The sequence below is a fragment of the Psammomys obesus genome, unplaced genomic scaffold (genome assembly GCF_907164565.1).
Source record: "Psammomys obesus unplaced genomic scaffold, mPsaObe1.curated_primary_1811, whole genome shotgun sequence".
Taxonomy (NCBI): Eukaryota; Metazoa; Chordata; class Mammalia; order Rodentia; family Muridae; genus Psammomys; species Psammomys obesus.
The window spans coordinates 48,008,471-48,028,879 of NW_026587216.1; the positions used below are offsets into that span (position 1 = coordinate 48,008,471).

Consider the following 20,409-nt stretch of genomic DNA (forward strand, 5'->3'; position numbering starts at 1 on the left):
AAAGAAAGAAAGAAAGAAAGAAAGAAAGAAAGAAAGAAAGAAAGAAAAAGGAAAATATATTCTGATGGATATGGTGGTAGTACATGCCTGTAGTACTAGTACTTGGGAAACTGAAGTAGGATGATCACAAAGTCAAGCTAGCCTTGACTACATAGTTAGTTTGAGGGCAATATGGGCTACATTTGTAAGACCTTGACTGAAAAAACCTAAACTAAACAAGTTCCCTTTGCTTTGTACTTGCACTTGAAAATAGAAGCTCTCATCTTCCTGATCCTGATGCCACACTTGCCACTTGCTGTCATGCTTTCCTCACTACCGTGGACTCTTACTTCTCAGTAACCAAATACAGTAAGTCCAAATACAGTAGGTTTTTTTTTTAATGTAAGTTGCCTTGGCCATGGTGTTTTATCATAGCAGTAAGAGAAGTGATACACAAATAAGTGCCAGAGAGTCAGCTGTTGCTGTAAAGGACTAAACCAAGTGGTTTTTGGAGGAATGTAGAAAAGCTTGGTATGTTAGACTAGAAAAACAGTTGAAAACTGTAAGCAGAGTTTACTGGGCCATCCTAGCAGGACCTCAGAAAACAGTGGTGCTGAGGACAATGCAGATAGTGAAAGCCAAGCTCAAAAAGTATTTCTGAGGAGAACAACATTACCTACTGGACATATGGCCATTTGTATAAAATTCTGGCAAAGAATCTGTCTGCTTTTTGCCCTTATCCTAAGAACTTGCCTGACGCAAAAATTAAAAAGTAATTGACTAATTTCTTTAGCAGAGGCAATTTGTGACGTGACTATAGTTTAAAACGCTTACTGGATCTACAATGAAAAAAGGTATAAGGGCAGAAATAAATGCAAAATGAATAGTTTGGAGAGGAAAGGAATGGGGCATCTAATGAGGCAGACAGTGCTGTGTTGGAAGAGATAGGAAGAGTAACATCATTAAGGAGATGCCTCCTACTTAGCACTAGATGAAGGAAACAGTGACCTCAGGGCAATACAGGACCCAGATAAGCTTTCAATCTGTGAAAGAGTTTAAGGCATTTTCTGCTTCAACAAATCAACAGAATTAGTGATGGTGCACCTACCACTCAGGAGTCAGAGCCATGCAGATCTTTGTAAAATTGAGGCTAGCCTGGTCTACAAAGTGAGTCCAGGATAGCCAAGGCTACAAAGAGAAACCTTCTATCAAAAAACAAAAACAAAACAAAAGAATACCTCCCCCCAAAAAAGAATAAAAATCTGCTGCTCATGTGATGTCCATCCTAAGCCTGGCAGCCTGATCATTCATTCTTTCATGGGCTGCTAAGCAAAAGGGATCATGATTCTCTCAGCTTACAGAAAAACAACTGCCAGACTTCAATAATAGAAGGGGCCTTGCATGATGGTACCAGATTGTTCAAAAATATAAAGGGGCTAGTAGAGTAAGCTGGACTGGGGATGCAGTTCAGTGTAGAATGCTTGGCTAACATGCACAGGACCCTGGCTTCAATCCCCAAGACCAAAAGGGGAAGAAAGAAAGAAAAAAAAAAAGAAGACTCCCAATTAACATCCTTATTACTAAGAGAAGTCACTAGTTCCTCTGGACCTGTTTTCTCCTTTATAGTCAGAAGAAGTAGTTTTCATTACACAAGTTATTGTGAAATCAAGATTATCAATTTTATGAAGTGATTTTTACTCCAAAAATATAGACTAACAAAGTGATAAAGTCAAGGCGGGGAAAAAAAGAATACAACATGAAGGTAAGACACTAAAACCCAGTGCTGCCTAACTTCAGTCCTGCTTCACCATGTATGTGGGACTTATGGAATATAGTTGCCTAATTATGTATGTAAGATCAATTTCATCTAACACCACAACATTGCATTATTATTAAAATCACTTACCAGTTACCTTTAGCTGTAACCTTCCACTGTGGTTATCACTAGTATCAGACCTTGGTGAAGCAGTGGCCATGTCCCAAATTCACCTTGACTCTTAAAAAAAATAAAAACAAAAACAAAACACTTCAATTTTCAAGATGATTAAAACTGTTCCTTTAAATCAATGAAAATTCACCCCCATCACAAGTTCTAAGTTGTCTTTCATTTAAAATTAAGACAGTATAGAGACATAAGTGTAACCAATTAATAAAGTGTAACCAATATCTGAGTCTATCTGAGCAACAAAGAAAATGATAACACTAAGAATCCAGGATCATATGTTGATTTAAAATAAATATATACATGAATACGCTAACAGACTTATTATGTATTTATATATTATTAAAACTCCAGGGCACGTAGTCCTTTATTCTTGAATATTTCAGTGTGTTTCCTAGGAATAAAACATTCCCCTAAATAATCACAGTGTAATTAAGTTAAGAAAAATTTAAATTGTACATTTAACCAAGATTTAAACTTTGTTAAAAGAAATTAAACAAAAAGCAGTTAGAATCTTTCAAAGGCCTTCTGTGGTAGGCTCCTGTGTCCTGTTCCCTGTTTTCTCCCTCTTCCAATGTCCATCCCGTTTACCTTGCTGAGTGAGGATTGATCATCTTACACAGGATCCTCCTTCTTGCTTAGCTTCTTTAGGTGTACAGATTTTAGTATGTTTATCCTATATTATATGTCTAATATCTACCACAGAGGGCCTTTGAAAGACTCTACCCAGCAAGGTATCAAAGCAGACACTAAGACTCATAGCCAAACTTTGGGCAGAATGCAGGGCATCTTATGAAAGAAGGGGGAGACAAAAAGACCTGGAGAGGACAGGAGCTCCACTAGGACAGCAACAAAATCAGGGCACAGGGGTCTTTTCTGAGACTGATACTCCAACCAAGGACCATGCATGGAGATAACCTAGAACCCCTGCACAGATGTAGCCTGTGGCAACTCAGTCTCTAAGTGGGTTCCGTAGTAATGGGAACAGGGACTGTCTCTGACATGAACTCAGTGCTGGCTCTTTGATTACCTCCCCTGATGAGGGAGCAACCTTACCACAGATGGAGACAATGCACCCAGTCCTGATGAGACCTGATAGGCTAGGGTCAGAGGGAAGGGGAGGAGGACAGTCTCTATCAGTGGAGTTGGGAGGGGCATGGGAAGGGATGAGGAAGGAAGGGTGGGGTTGGGAGGGGGCTACAGCTGGGATACAAAGTGAATTAACTGTAATACATTATAAAAAAATAAGTAAATTTTTAAAAAGAATAAAAAAATTAAACAAGCAGCGCTAACTACAGCTTTCTTCTACATGCCAAATAGCTCAAGGCTCAACCTTTAACCTGCTAAAGATAAAGTGGTATATTATGGAAAATATTGAAAAATACTAATGAATATTAACTTTTATCTTTCTTTCTCCATAATTTGTTGTCTTTTTCTGCTCCATTTAGATCCTTTCCCTAAATTTTGGGACCAATGTTCTAAAATCAACACACTCTCTGCACTTATGTAGATTTGCATATATTATACGTTGGGATACACCCATGCATATGCAGACACACACAAGATAAGAGCTGTTTAATCTATGATCGAGACCTCATTCAGGTCTATGTTCTAATTCGGTAGAGGAGTAAACAGGCTTAGGAATGACATCTACTTGGGAGCAATCATCTGTCATGTTCATATAAGAAAACCAAATAGCCAACCCTGAAAACATAGATATAAGTAGTATTATGTGAACCAAACATATGTGTGTCTATATATGTATGTAATATCAAATTGGTGAAAAAATTAGGCCATAAATGTGAAAGATAATAAGGAGAGACATTGGAAGGGTTTTAACAAGATGAAAGGAAAGGGAGAAATAACCATATAATAATCTCAAGAATTAAAAAAAAAAAAAGAGAAAGAATATTGAAAAAAAAAAAAAAGCAAACCAACTGAAATGAAACACCAAGGGGAGGAAAAGTCAACGGAAATTGAAGGGTTTTTCAATTGCTAATAGTCTGGTCTACTAGATATTATGAAAGTTCTTCCTTCCTGCTTTAACATGAAACACTTCCTGCACAACTCAAAGCCAACTACCTATTTTCCCAGTTCTGTTATGTCTTTAAGTGTGGAAATTATCAAGCCTAAGCCACATTTGTATAATGGTAGCCTTAAAATAAATAAACAACAACAAGGAAAAAAACAGATGAAATTCTAGTAGAAAGTGGATAGGCAAGACGGCTCAGTGTGCGAAGGCAGCTGCCGCCAAGGATGACAACCTTAGCTCAACCCTCACAGCCCGCAAGCTGTCTGTACTTCCACATGCACAGCCTGCCATGCACCCACCCCACGTAAGAGGGTGAGATAGTGCTAAGTAATATAGACCAACAACATTTTATCCTGGTGTGCATGCCGATAGCTGCAGGGCCTGGCAAGAGATAAAGACCGGGCCTGCTACAGTGAGGCCGCAGCTGCTACTGACAGAGACCTTCAGGAACACTGGAACTTAGTACCTGGGGCTACCCAAAATGAAGAACAGCCTGATCTGAACCTATTAAGTAAGAGTCAGTAGAAATCCAATACAGTAGTTTGACTGTAAGAACATTCAAAATTACAACTGTATACTTTTAAATTCTAGTTTTATGGATGAATGATGAAATAAAGTATGGCCAACCAAGAAGAAACTATAGTATGATATATGTTTGAAAAACAGCCAGATAAAATTGACTTACAGATGTTTGACTTTATAATAGTTTAAGATTTGCAGAAAAATTGAGAGTTCACACAGAGGCCACAACTAACTTCCCCTGTTATTTATGCATTTACTTTATTCTAAATGACACCTAAAAATCTATACACACCTGGAGTACAATATAATTTTTTTTTAATTTTTATGTGCATGGGTGTTTTATTTGCATGTAAGTCTATGTGCCACATGTATGCAGTGCCCATGTAGGCCAGACAAGGGTGTCAGATCCCCTAGAACTACAGTTACAGGTAGCTGTGAGCGGCCATTATGGGTACTGGGGATTGAACCTGGATCCTGTTAAAGAGCAGCCAATGCTCCTAACCACTGACCCACCCCTCCAGTCCCAATATGATATTTTGATGTATGTATGCATTGTGAAATATTTTCATCAGGGGAAACTAATCTATCTCTTCAAACCTTTATAATCTTTTTTGTTCTTTTTCGTGAAAACATACAAAATATTTTCTTTTAGCTATTTTGAACTAATACACTGCAGCTACCTATAGTCATCTACAGAACAGCTTAACTTACTTATCCTGAGTATAACTTACTATATACCAATTAACCTGTTCCATCACCGCAGCCCCTACTGCCATATAAGTGAACCAATATCAATATTATTATTAACTTAACTTAAAGTTCCAGATCTCCTTAGTTTTTACCTTTTCTAAACAAGATCTATTCAAGGGCTCCATAAAAAAAAAAAGATTGTGTCACATAGAAAGACTATGACAGGGCTAGGGAGATGGCCTAGCAATTAAGAGCACTGGCTGCTCTTCCACAGGACCAAGATTCAATCCCCAACACCTGCAAGGCAGCTCACAACTGCCAGTAAAATCCAGTTACAGGAGATCCAATGCCCTGTTCTGGTCTCTAAAGGCACTACGCATGCATTTAGTAGACAAACACACATACAAGGAAAACACCAACAATATAAATAAACTTTAAACTTAAAAAAGAGTATAGTGCTTAGCTGCTGTTTCCTTGTATTCTTTCCGGCTGTATCCAGTTATTACACCTTGTACTCTTTTTGTTTGTTTGGTTTGTTGGTTGGTTGGTTTTTTGGTATTAGAAATTCAATCTAGGGCCTCACACATGCTAAGCTAACACTCTACCACTAAACTATATTTTCCTTGTACTTTATTTAGTTTTGTTTTATGGTTCTGAATGTGAACCAAGAGCCTTGACATCTACTCAACCACTGGCCACAGCTCAGGGCCTTTTCCTTATTTCTAGTGGGCCTGAGATTATTTTTTAAATATCTTATAAAATGTCCCAAACTTGGATCTGTCTGAGCTTTCTCACTATTAATTTAAAGTTGCAGGATTGCAGTAAAAAGCAACACAAAAAAATATTTTTATTATAGATCTTTATAAATTTATTTACATTTATTATATATCAAAGACATACTTTAGAAACATGATTATGGTTGTTAATGCTGACCTTGATCATATATGTCTTATTCCACTACTGTAGTTGTTCATCCTCTCTTTCCATATGTTCTGGGAGCAACTCATTGGAAGTATGGAGTTATTATCTTCCACATGACCATGACTGAATTCAAGATGATTAAACATACAAAGAATGAATAGTCTGTCCTCCCAAAATAGCTTTGATGTGTCTTAAACCTACAAAAAGACAATGCTCTCAAAACTTTGAAGGCAAATACGACTGTTATGGGAGCAAAGGATATACCAATTGCTACAAAGACTGAGATAGTAAATACTAAGGTACTGGAGCTGACTCCGGAAAAAGCACTTAGCAGGTGTCTCCTGTAGGAAGAGCAACTGTGGACTCCTAAAACACCTATGGCAGTTGGGGCAATCAGTTTTGGAACTCCAAGGACAATGACCCATGGGATGATTACAGGAATGGTAACATTTCAGGGTTTTTTTTATAGTGTGACAGGCTCTCTCACAACACCGTTGTGTTTTATGCAAGTAGGATGCCAGACACACTTCTACCAAAGACCAACATGAAACAGTAGTACCTGAGTTTACTCTCATAGCAAATATGATTAAAGACATGAGCACTCATAGGAGCAGCAAAGCAAAAGCAAGGTTTATTAAAAAAATATCAAAGAAAATTAAGAAAATAAGAAAAAGAGAAACTCTGAAGAGTGGAAAGAGATCCCGAGAGAGGAAACTTTGAACTTGTTTGTCTAGTGGTTTTTAAAGAACTGGCAAAAACTGGGCAAAGGCCAAGATAATCATTATGAGATTGGTTAGTCCTGGGCTATCACAGGTTCAGCCATTCGAGGGCCCGCATGCTCTAGCCATGTCCTCTGTGCCAACCAAAAAGATGACCATATTCTGTTCACATGAAGTTCACCAGTGACGGGTAGTTGAAGCTGCCCAATCCTGCTCTGTACGTCGCTGACTCCAGCTTTGTAAATTGTTGACCTTGACTGTCTGCTAGCTGTTAATTACTGACTAGCGTTGCTACCTCCAATTCTGTCTCAGTGCTGTTAAGTACACTAAGCTCTCTTTGTTCCTCAGAGCCATCAGAAAGTAGCTGCAGGTATTCTAACTAACTCCTGACTAATGAATCAGGTCTGGACTCTTTTCTGAAGTAGGTAGATGCTTTCTTAGAAAGTATTTTTTCTTAGTTATAATTGGCTGCATTAGGAGCAACAGCAATAGTAACTAACAGCAATAGTACCCAGCATACATGAGTTTCAAAGAAGACAGCCTGCCAGTCTACACTGGCCTGTATGTCTGTTTCTCTCTTATGTCTCCTAGGAAATCTCATACTTATTTGTAGCTCTTTCTTTCTCGCCCCTTGTGTTTCTGATTCAGTTGTTTTAACAATACCCTTCTTTCTTTTTATTCCCAGTTTTCACTGCAATGCATATGAGCTACCTGCAGTTTTCACAATGTCCCCTTTTCCCTTACAAAGACCCAGATCATTAATCAGTAATAGCCATCCCTTACAAAAACTCAAATGTGATGCTTCAGATTACTCCTAAGTAAAATGATTCCTGCTAACACCTCCCAATCTAGCCCAGCAACTTTTGTATTGTGAAAGACATCTGATGACTAAGTGGAAAAGTAAGAGGTGGAAGAGCAGGAGAAATGGAACTATCAGTTAGGTGAACTACTAGAATGACGGTGTCCAAATTGGCAAAGTGAAGAAATCTAGAAATTGGAATGAGTATGGACAGGAAATGAGTCATCTGACGCTGAGGCCTCAGTCACTTTTGTGGGAGGATCATGAAGGAGAGTGGGAAGTCTCTGGAGAGGAATGACTCGGGAAAGTGGAAGACTCACTTCTCTCCAACTTCTAAGTCTCCTGAACCTGATGTGGTGGTTTGATCAAGATGTTCCCCATAAGTATCAGGCACTTGAACATTTGGTCCCAGGTTAGTGGCACTGTTTGGGGAGCATTAAAAGGTGTGGCCTTGCTGAAAGAAGTAAGAGGTAGGGCTTTGAGATTTCAAAAGACAGAGTGGTGCTGCCTGTTTGTGTTGCTCAGTGAAAGGTTTCAGCTATTCCTCCTCCAGCCTATTTCCACCCTGACATCACAGACATTATCCTTCTTGAACCCTAAGCTCAAAATAAATTCTTCCTTCTCTAACTTACCTTGGTCATGGTATTTTATCATGGCAATAGAAAAGTAACTAAGACACCTGATTAGCAGCTAACAGCTGTGATGGCGTCTCCATCAAAAAAGAACATTTGGGGGAAGCCCAGTGTTAACTCTGTTTAATCTTAGTACTCAAACATAGCACACACAACTCAACTTCCCAGGAGGAATCAACCAAGACAGATGAAAAACAGTGGTCCTTTGCAGAATGAATGAAAGCCAGCAAGGGGACCCTGAAAGAGTAAGGTCGAGATTCCTGATCTACACCTGGGTCAAAGAGAGCTGAGGGACATCCAACTGGGAGTACATTGTTCTCCAGGCAAGTAGTGAAGACAAAGACTTGCTACATACATGCCAACACCTGCGGTTTCTCCTAATATCTACTCTCTCTTGTAACACTCAGAGCAAACCAAATCTCTAATCACAAGTCAAAACTCATCACCTAGTAGTGCTGTGAAGAAGCTTCAAAACAATAAAAACTACAAGAAGAAAACCGTTGGAGATTAAATTTTTCACATTTAATCACACTGAATATAAGAAAAAAAGGAGGGTTTAATGAACAAAAACAAATTTTATCTATTCTTAATGAATAAACATTATTCTTAAGGACTCAAAGGAAGTGTAAAATGGCAATACAATAATGAAAATCCCACTGAATTTCAAACAATGTAGCTTCCTGTTCTTTGACCATAATAAATTCAATTAAAAATTAATATCAAAGGATAATTTCTAATGCAAACAGAATTAAACCTACTTCTAATTTTCTTTTTAGAATTCAAATAATGGCAATTTTCAAATAAAAATAAAAAACCTCGATACCAGCAAAAATATTACATAGAAAAGTTGGTGGAATACCAAATAGTTAGGCTTACAAGCAAGTTTATAAAAGGGAAAAGATTTATATTATCTGAAGAGAAAGATGGCTCAGAGGTTAAGAGCACTGGTTGTTCTTTCAAAGGTCCTGAGTTCAATTCACAACAGCCACATGGTGGCTCATAACCATCTCTAGTGATATGTGGTGCCCTTTTCTGGTGTGCAGGCACACATGCAGGTAGAGTACTGTACACATAATAAATAAAAGAAATCTTTAAAAAAAACAAGCAAGCATATATAGCCTTATCAAGTGACCTAGAAAAAGAGAATTTGAGGACGTGATTTAATTAGGCATAATCAACCTGAAGAAAACAATAAGGAGATGATATGGAACTAGAAAAAGTAGTAATAAAAAGTATCACTAAAAACAAGAGCTATTTCTTTGAAAACAAACCTATTGCTTAGCTATTTCCTCTGAATTGAACTATTCCCTACTGGAGGGAGATGGGAGGTTCATAAGACTCCAGAAGCTAAGAAAAGTTCAGGTTAGAAAATAAGACTCAAAACTTCAAACATTTTTAAGATTCTCAAATTTCCTCCAAGATTACACAATTAGCAATTATGACACAAGCAAGCAATTGCTGAGGAGAACTGCAATTGCTGAAAACCGAAAACCTGTCAGAGAGCTAGCTCCAGGAATACAGTTTTGTTTCATTTTTCCTTTTCTTTTCTTTTTTAAAATTAATTAATTTATTTATTCACTTTACATCCCAATCATGGTCCTCTCTCCTCTCCTCCCATTCCCCCTCCCTTAATTCCCAGATAAGGGGAACCTCCCCCTACCAGCTCACACTAGCACATCAAGTTGCAACAGGACGGAGCACAGGACCAGTTTTTATGAGTTATCACCTATGCTAGGGTCATGCAACTACAGAGATACTCAAGTTCTTCAACCATGCTCTTGAAAAGAAGCCCAGTGAACTCACTGTTCACCAAACTGGACTTGTCACAACTGTTTCCTTGACCTCTTGTCAGTCTTCCACCTGGAAAAACTGATATTTGTTCACCTCTCCCGGAAAAACAACAAAACAATAGTAAATAAGCAACTAGGAGGATTGATGAAGAAACAGAAAGCTTTTTATAAAAGAACAATGCATAGAAGAACATACCCATGCGACAGATACTATAATACACAACTGGAAGAGGTTTGAAGGGTCCAGATTTAGAGCTCCATGAGCTTAAATGTCAGGAGCTTAAAAGCCAAGTGTAAGGAACCAGGTGGTAGCTGCCCCAGCTACCAGCAAAGAATAAAACCAAGGCTAAACTGAAAATCATATGAAAAGCTCCAAGTGCAACCAACAGAGAACAGAATACGGCCCACAGTGATGAAAATAACTGCCCTGGGGATGACTGTGGAGCCTGCATGACAGCAGCAGGACAGCTGCAGACAGAAGTCACAACAGATGAGAGACAAGTAAATGGTCTTCAAGTATCAATAGGAAACTGGATCTCTACCTCCTATCACTTCAGATGTTAAAAAAAATCAATTCAGGATGTTTTAACAATGTAAATATGAAATGCAACCTAGCAATGTAAATATGATTGCTTTATATTTTTTTCTAAGACAAAAGGGTTTCTTAAACAGACAAGCCTTACTAACCAAGAGAAAAACAAAAAACAAAAAAAACCCAGAAGATTCTGATCTGATTACAAAACATCTTGTATTATAATGAAAACTATAGTAACTAATTTTTCAGATCTGGTAAGATGGAACAGCAGGTAAATGACCTTATCATCAAGCTTGATGATTTGAGTTTCACCTCTGAGATCTACACGGTGGATGGAAAAGATCAATTCTTGCAAGTTGCCCTGTGACCTACACACAAGCATGGATATATATCCTGGCACACACACACACACACTAAATAAATAAGTGTAATTTTTAAAAAATTAAATAAGAGAATAAAGAACACCAGAAGATAGCTATAATCTGGGAAATGCCTGTAAAACAAAAACCTAATTAAAGATTAGTACCTAAATGATGTATGGATGCTTCCAAGGGTTGGGAGAAGTCAGTCAGTAAAGAACTTGCCTTGCAAGAGTAAGGACCTGAGCCCAACCCGAGAACCAATGTGAAAACAGTCAGATGTAGTGGTGCAGCCCAATCTACATGCTGAGCTCCAGGCACGTGAAAGATCTACCTCAAAAATGAAACAAAACCAAAGGGAGGGACGGCTGGATCAGAAGACAGTGCCTAGGGACGATGGCTTAAGCTGTCCTCTAGTCTCCACTCATACACACTACATGTATGCTAACACAAAAGATACAAAAACTGTCTACAAGTCATAAGAGAAAAATAATACAACAACAAAAAAAACAGTAAACTCTTGACTGAAATTTTACAGACAAGGAAACTATAAAACAGACAAATACATGATGAAATATAGGATGCCACTGTCTATTGAAAACAAACAAACAAACAAACTTAAGACCATAGCATACCATTTTAAAGTTTTTAGAATAGCAAAAACTAGAAGAGTTATCATCATATATTGCCAAGAAACACAGAATGGGAACACATCTAATAGATATCACATAGGTATAAAACTGGTAAAATCCTGCTGGAAAATAATTTGACATTACCTTATAAAGCTGTATCTTCATAGGCTCTTCTGTGGGCAATTCTCAATTTTATAATAAAAATACTTCTATACTTCTATTTTAAGAATAACCATCCTACTTAATAAAAACAAATCTAAATCTAGTCAAATATCCATTGACAAAAAGCAGTTATTGTAAACTGGACTAATCCACATGATGGAGCACTATAGAGCATTAAGAGTGAATGAACTATAGCTATAGCCTATATCATGAATGAATCTTTGAAATGTACCAGTAAGTGGGGGGAAAGGCAAGACTTCTGAGTGGTAACATCGTCCTCTCGCTCAGCCTTACACCAACACTTTGTACTCTGTCACCAAGAAGTTCTACTAATCTTAACAGCAATGGAAGAAAATGGGTTTTTCTTTGGTTGCTTATTTGTTTAATAGTTACTATGACCTCATCTTTTGCTACTAATTTCCTCTGAAAATACTACAATTCCATGACTGGAAAAGAAAATAAACAATGTAAGTAATTGCGGATGATGGCCCTCAAAAGCTTACAAAGCAAACATAAAATTAAATGAAACACATTTGAATGCTGCTAATGTCCAAAGAGGCCACCAAATGGCAACCTGTCACGTGAGTGTTTGAAGTATTTTCTGGTGATAAGTCTGAATTTACATCATTTACATAATGTTATGCTTCAGTGTTGCCTGTTATGGTCCAGTATTTACATTGAACTGTATAAGCATTTGTAAATTTGATGCTCCTCTAAAATAAAATACTCTTTGTACAAGCTTTAAAAAAAACACATTGAATGGATATTGTGGTAGTTAGAATGAGAACGGCCCCCGTAGGCTCAGGTGTTTGAATACTTGGTCTCCAGTTGGTGGAACTGTTTGGGAAGGATTAGGAGGTGTGGCCTTGCTGGAGGAGCTGTGACACTAGAGGCAGGCTTTGAGCTTTCAAAAGACTCATGACATTCCCAATACCTTCTCTGTCTTCCTTGTGAGTCAAGATGTGGCTCCCAGTTGCCACTCCAGCCAGCTACCATCATGCCTTTGCTGTGCCAACACCTATGCTATCCCTCCTGAACCGTGACCCCAATTCAATTGTTTTATATGTTGCCTTGATCATGGTGCTTTATCACAGCAATAGAAAAATAATTAAGACAGAAAAAAATTTCAAAACAATTTTCTTTTTGTATTAAAAAAAATATATATATATAGTCAGGCACAGTGGCATATACCTATAATCCCAGCACAGGACAAGAGTAAACAGGAAGAGACTTGAGTTCAAATTTGAGGCCAGCCTGAACCACAAAGCAAGATCTTATCAGGGATGGGGTGGGGAGTGACAAAAGCAAATTCAACATGGCAGCTTCCCCTGGGTTGGGAAAGGAGAAGAATATAGAGTACGGAATCAACCAGCTAGCTCCTCACACCTGTTAGTAGTGACCGAGCTTAACTTTGAAAAGGCTGGCTCACACATATCTATGTTTACTACTAGCTTCCAAATGCGACACATAATCTGGCATGTTCAAATTGTATATTTCTTCTTGTGTGCATGTGTATGTGTGTGTTATGCATGCACATGTGCATCTACATTCACATGTGAGATGGTGGCATTATATATATGGCAGCCTAAAATTGACTTCTAATGTCTGCCTCAATTGCACTCATTTTATTTGCTGCCCATCTCATACTAGACTCCAAGCTCATGAATTCTTAGTCTAACTGCCCAGCTTACCTTGGGTAATGCCATCTCTACCTCCCTAGTTCTTAGCTAAGTCTGCCTAGCGTTTATATTGGTTCTGGGGATCCAAACTCTGGTCCTCATGCCTAGACAACAAGTGCTTTATTTACTGAGCTATCACCCAAGCCCCAGTAATTTAAATAATACACAGAAGTAAAGAAGTAATGAAAGCAGACAAAAGAGAGGGTAAGTCACTAATCCATCAAGTGATGTTTGTAGTCTAGAGTGGAAACAAAAGGAATAGTATAGCTTTCACTCATTTAATTAGTCTTTCAATAATGTTACTTCTTTCTCTGGGCAGTAAATGATACATAGGCTAGAAGGTATCATTTCTTTGGAGGTGGACTTAAAAACAAACAAACCAGAGGAATTCATTATTCTATTAGACAGATATTTGCTGAAACTAAACACAAGCAAGCATCAGATTACTTCTCTGAGAAGAAATTTGTAAGTTTAAAACAATACACAGGTGGGGACTTGCTGACAGCCTGCTGGAAGACTGCTCAATTTTCTCTATCATGATTATCTTATTTCTCCTTTTGTTCCCTATACTCCTCCTCTACATGCTAATCCTCAGATTCAAGAACACATACATACTGAAAAATATGATGAAATGATTCAAAAATTGAACCTCAGGAAGTACTTAAAATGCAGGGCTTCAATTTTTAAATTTTTATTTATTCCTTTTTAGACAGGGTTTCTCTATGAAGTACTGGTTAGCCTGGAACATGCTATGTAGACCAGATAGGGCTCAAACTTAGAGAGATCCACCTGCCTCTGCCTTCCAAGTGTTGGAACTAAAGATGCATTCCCTGCAGAAGTTATATTTTTATAAAATATACTAACTGATCTAAACAGGTATAAGAATTAACAATCGACATATCCTTAGTTTGACTACTAGCTATATAACTGTCACTTAAAACAAAAGGGTTAATCACTTACTGTGTATCAGGAATTGTGCCAGACACTGAAGATACAAAGATGAGTAAGACACGCTTTCTCCTGTCAAGGAGCTCATAGTCTGGTGAGGAGACAACCCTGCAAGCACAAACAGTTTTCAGTGTGACACACAATGCCAAGCACGTCCTCTGGAGCAGGCAAGGGAAGCAGATAACCTTCCACCAAGGAACCCAGTCATCACAGAAAAGACAGCCCGCATATGTAACTTAACCTATAACTTTTTGTTTTTGTTTGTTTGTTTTTGTTTTTAAAGAAGACGTGCCAGACATAGTAGTACATATCTTTAATCCCAGCACTCAGGAGGCAGAGGCAGGCAGATCTCTATGAAGATGATACTACCATGTCTCAAAAAAAAATGTATGTGCATGTGTGTTTTGCCTGCATGTATATACACACATACAGTCAAGGTGCTCACTGTGTTCATAAGAGGGCAGTAGATTCCCTGAAACTGGAGTTACAGGAGACTGAGCTGCCACATGGGTGCTAAGAATAAAATCTATGTCTTCTGCAAGAGCAGCCATTGTTCTTAGGAGCTGAGCCATCTTTCCAGCTTCAGCTTCTATATATGCGCACATATGTGTATGGCACATGTATGCAAATGCCTGCTGTAGCCAAGTGTTCCAGATCCCTGGAACGGAAACTACAGGTAGTTGTAAACGTCACAGTGCTGGGAATCACACACAGGAACTCAACAAACAAAGTAAGCTGCACTGCCACTAAGCTATCTCCCCAACCCTTAAAGTCCAATTCTTCAAGAGAGAAGTACAGAGAGCTAACAGTAAGCTAGGCAATGGAACAAGAGGAAAAAGCAGCTAGGAGGGAAATAAAATCCTAATTACACTGAGCACTAAACTTTAGGCTTATCCTCATCTATACCGAAGGGCTTCAATAATGAAAATTGCATTTGGAATGATAACCTGGGCAGCCATGAGGCTACATTCAAAGGAGTGAGTTTACCTGAACAAGCACATTGGCAACATGAAGGAAGATCTGGAGTAAGGGTAAAACCAGAGGACTATGTCAGAGCTGAGGGTTAGTAGTAACAAAGAAAACTCAATCTGAAACGAAGATTTCCCAATTCAGTGTGTGTATACAGTGGCTTCACAGCAGCAGAGGGAGAAGAGGAGCAAATGTGGGGAGACAATATATCACAAAGTGTTCAAGAGCCAGCTCTGCGGCTGAATGATGAGGACTTCATTTCCAGTCCTGTCACTTAAGGGCCACATGCTAAGCTGTCTTCCCCACAGCCCATTTTCTGAATCAGAACAAGAAGAGCAGAGCCATCAACTCCATGCTGTAAGGAGGAGGAAATGAGGCACAGCACACACTAACCTTAAGGTTTTGATTGCATGGTGCAAAGTAACCACTTGTCAAAAGCTAATTGCTGTTCCAATTTTGAGAAGTTGGAGAGTTGTTTTTTTTTTTTGTTTTGTTTTGTTTTGTTTTGTTTTTTAATTAGGGGTATGATGTTCAAAGAAAACATGTTAATATCCCCATATCAGAGAAGCTTGGCTTAGGTAGATGGAGAAGAACTATTTGTAGTCAGTTTAGCAGAGTTATTAATCACAGATGATAACAAGCTTGCTCATAGAGGATATATTCTGGAACAATTACTGAGAGGACTAACAAAGTGTGCTGATCAACCTCCACTAAGCAAAATGTGTTTTTCATAAACCCCCAGGGACAACATTCTCCATGTTGATATGCCTATTTTCCAGAAGTACTTGGCATATGAGAACAGATAAAGATTGTAGTGTAAAAGGAACATTTATTCATCTGATTCAGCTGTTGTCTGGGAGACTTACTGCCTCCTTCTGCTAACCTAGGCCCAGTCCTGGAATCTTCTAGCCTCCACACAATCTAACTTAGGCCTAGAATGTTTTCAGCCTCTGAGACTTAGTGATGAATAAGCTCTTCCTTTCTTGTTCATTCTGAGCTCTGGATTGGCTGGTTCAACTCAGCTGTTCTGGCTCACACTCTGCTCCCAGCTAACTTATTCAATCTGGCTTTTTTTTCTCAGCCTCTGAATTGCTCTGCTTGTCCTCAAACTAATTCCAGCAAACTGCTCTAATCTCCTGGCTTCTTATTCTCTGGCTCATTCTGTCTTCCCCTGGGTTCTCTCTCTGCAACCTGTCTCTCTATTACTGTCCCCATAAAACTGCCTCCTTTTCTCTCTCTTTCTCTCTCATTGCCCCTTAAGTAGCTTCCTTTTCCTCTCTTCTCATGAGAGTTAGACGTATCCTATTCTGCCAAATCTTTCTCTGATGCATCAGTCGTTTTGTTTTGTTTTCCTGTCACTCAAATAGACACCATTTTCAAACATAGGTGCTTCCTTCTACAAACTAATTTTACCTTCATTGTTTGGGATTAAAGGTATGTAACACTACACCTGCACCTAACCTTTTCTTTACCTGAAACTTGCTCTACACCAGGCTGGCCTTGAACTCAGATCTGCTTGCCTCTGTCTCCTGGATTAAAGCCGTGTTTGTATTCCAGCCAGATCACATAAACCTACACGGTCTTTGGATATGATTTCTTGCCAGAGCAGCCATGTTCTGAATTACAATTTCTCTACACTGTAGGGTCAATTCATATGCTAAGAGAGTAAGTGAGTCAAGAGAAATAAAAGTGTGACTTTCACCAAACTTTTCAACAAAGTGAATATTCAGCCAAATAAGATTAGGTTAAATCTATGTGTAAAAAGACAGAGGGTACATCTAAGATGATTTTGTCCAGTTCAACCCTTTGAAAATGCCAAATGGTCATTATTCAGGCAATATACTATATTTCTAGTACTCTGAAATTACAGACCTATCGAACCCTCATTTAGAAACTGGGGGAAAGAAACTGAGCATGATGGTGCATGCCTTTAATCCCAACATTGAGGAGCCAGCAGAAGAAGGAGTTTTCTATCAGTTCAAGGCCAGTCTGGGCAACATAATGAGTTCCAGGACAGACAGAGCTACTTAGTGAGAACCTGTCTCAAAACCATCTAAAAGAAGAGAGTGGGGTGGGGAAAGGCTGTTTGTGGTTGTTTCTAAGAGTGGGTCACACTAGGGAGCCAGACTGCCCTCACCCTGAGTGCTCGAATTACAGCACATACTGCCAGCTCTGGGAGAGGTGTCTAATTCCTGCTGACTTCAAGATGCCACTGTAAAGTCAGAATAATAAAACAAACAAACTGCACTCCCCTCTTCAGAATAATCGGAATAGAACAGTCTGAATTGTTTGTACACTCAGCACACTATTAAACTTTAGAAGGCCAGTGAAATACTGTGACAGCTCCTTAGGCCTGGATCAGTTAACAGACATACGCATTAATGGTCTAATCTGTAAAGGCTGGCACAAATAAAAAAATAACAGAAGACAAAGTCCAGATTCAACAACAGGAAGTCTAGTTTTAGAGACAATAAGAGAAAGGAAATATCTCAGTAATAAGACAGGACAGAGAGCATCTTAGCCCAAAGGCAGGGAACTAACGCATAATGAATCCTGAATCACAGTTACTGTACCAACAGCACAAACTTTAAAACTCAGCGAATGTAAACATGATGATCATGAATGAACCTATCAGCCTCCCTAACACCTAACTTAGCAACTCTTAATACACAAAGAATACAGTTTATAAATTAGTTTATAAAAATGTAAACTAAATAATTTATAAAAAAATATTGCTAGTTATTTTAATAAATTTATGAATCATGAAGATGATAGGAAGGTAGCCTGGTTTGCTCAGGACCGTCCATGCACATTTTAGTCTTCCATCCTTGGAAACTCCTCAGTTGTGTGAAAACTGGGACATTCAATAGTCTTAGTGACCAATGTAATGACTCTATCTGCACTTAGCTTCTTTTCTGGATCTCAAACTAACAGAAGTCTGCAACTAAGCAGTTTCCTACTTCTGTTTCTGTAACTGTAGGAAAAAAAAAAAAAAACAGATCAGTTACATAGAACTAAACAGGGCTCAAGACCATACTACAGGGACTACATACTACAACTTCCAATGTGCATTAAAATATCCTCAGAAAATAGGACAGACTGGACATTTGTTGGACACTGTAGATGTACATTTTGAATTTTTAAATATGTTGTTTTTGTTTTAAAAATTAAGATATACTTGCAAATGTTCTCTTCTCTTTGTTCCTCTTAACCCTTCCCATGTACCCCTACCCTGCTTCACTCCCTTTCAAATTCTTGTCCTGTTTTTCTCTCATTGTTAGATTTATGTATAAATATATAAATATATGAGTATATCCTGCTAAGAAAGAAAGAAAGAAAGAGAGAAAGAAAGATTCAATGTCCCTCTTAGCCCTCAAACATTAAACTCTAAGTCACAACTTCTTTGATTCCTAACGATTCATTCAAACTCCTGCATATGCTTCCAAATGTTCAGTCCTTCTATTCTTCCTATCCCAGGCCCTTCCGCATATGGGCTCTTGTCAAATGTAAGGCTTTCAAATCCACACCAGTACCTCATCATCTTGTGGCTTGCCAGTCTTCAACCTTCTCAGGACCCTCATCCTGATCTGGTGGCCCTTTCTTGAATATTACCCAGCAGAAGCTGTCTCTACCACAGGTATGCAACTCTGGGTCTTCTTTGTCTAGGGACACTGGCAGCAACAGCAGCGAGCCTTCACTTGCATGCACTCTATCACTGTCTACATTTCCAGTTGTCTTTGGATTGCTGTGTTTTTTGTTGTTGTTGTTTTGGTTTGGTTTTTTGTCTCTTTTTTTCTTTCCTTCAAAACCATCATCAGAATGACCATGAATAGGGGGCCTCCCTCCCCCTAGTTGCCCCCCTGAGTTAAAAGGATCACTTGAGCCCAAGAGTTCAAATGCAGTCTAGGAAAAATGAGACATTACACCAAGGGCAAAAAGCAAATTATCATCAAAATGTTTTATAAAGTATGCAAATTAAACAAGAAAAAAAAAAAACTCCTCCAAGAGTCATCAATTTAGAAATCAATATTTTAGATTAAATAAATTTGAAATCCTTACTAAATAGCTGAGACAGGGTTCATAATAAGAAATGGATGAGAAAACACAAAGCTTTCTTTTGTAAGTTTGGAATTACTTTACTGAAAAACACTACTTATCTCATAAAACCATAAGGAATCACCCATTACTATACCAATCTAACTTATAATTGTTTCATTTTATACTGTTATTTTCTCAAGAACACTTTTTATTTTTAACTCCACAACTCTATTTACAAAAGTTAGCAAATACAAGTCTGGTGGAATTCTTGACTAACATCACGGCATTGAATATTTAATTTATGCTCATGTTTGGAAAACTTTGGAAACAATATTCTAGAACACCACAAGATGGTGATATTGCACCATAAAAAGACTGTTTTAAAGTGGTGCATTTTTTTTCTACCAACTTCCCCAAAATAAAATAGCTTAACTCCATTCCAAGAATGTACATAAAAAGCATGCCTGCTTCGTTTACTAGAAAAAAGTGAGTTAGAAGAGAAAACATACTGAAACTTAGCAGCAACCCTTCCAGCTTTTAGCCCAAAGGAGCAAACACCCTCCACTAACACAAACCCAGGACTGGTGGCTATGCCTACAGTGACTTGACCTACCCACCCTCAGCAACGCCAGAAAAAAGTTCAACTCAGTGTATTCTTTACTTACTATGCTTAACAATTTCTTCTACACTTAATTTTTTCTCTTTTTCTCCTTTTCTTTCTTTCTTTCTTTGGAGACAGGGTCTCAAGCTTAGACTGGCCTTAACTCAGCAAGGCTCCTCCTACTTCAGCCTCCAGAGTATTGGGGTCACAGGTGTGAGGCAGCATACCCAGCTCAGATTCCTTTCTTCAGATCCCTGACACTAAGCTTCAGCTGTACCAACAAAGGATAATTGGTGTGCAGCACTGGATGCTAGGTACTTTCTTTTTTCCTAATATGTTATTTCTCAGTCTCTTAAAATTTGCAATACTATCTTAGAAATGCTTAAATACTAACAACTTTAAAGAAAAAATGTACACACTGAGTAATTTTTCTTCTTGCCTTATTGAGCACTGTAGAAAA

The 20,409-nt window shown here is 38.3% G+C and overlaps 1 protein-coding gene across 7 annotated transcripts in view; it reads right to left on the minus strand.

Moving 5' to 3' along the window:
* The window catches only part of Wwp1 (WW domain containing E3 ubiquitin protein ligase 1), a 100,659-nt gene that overhangs the window by 64,191 nt on the left and 16,059 nt on the right, over positions 1-20,409 (minus strand). For all 7 annotated transcript variants that reach the window (XM_055603185.1, XM_055603180.1, XM_055603183.1 and 4 more), the window contains exons 2-3: positions 14,354-14,449; positions 1,886-1,975 (exon numbers count right to left, since the gene is read on the minus strand). In XM_055603185.1, coding sequence (XP_055459160.1) covers positions 1,886-1,955 — 70 coding nt within the window. In that variant the 5' untranslated portion in view covers positions 1,956-1,975; positions 14,354-14,449. The remainder of the gene's footprint in view (positions 1-1,885; positions 1,976-14,353; positions 14,450-20,409) is intronic.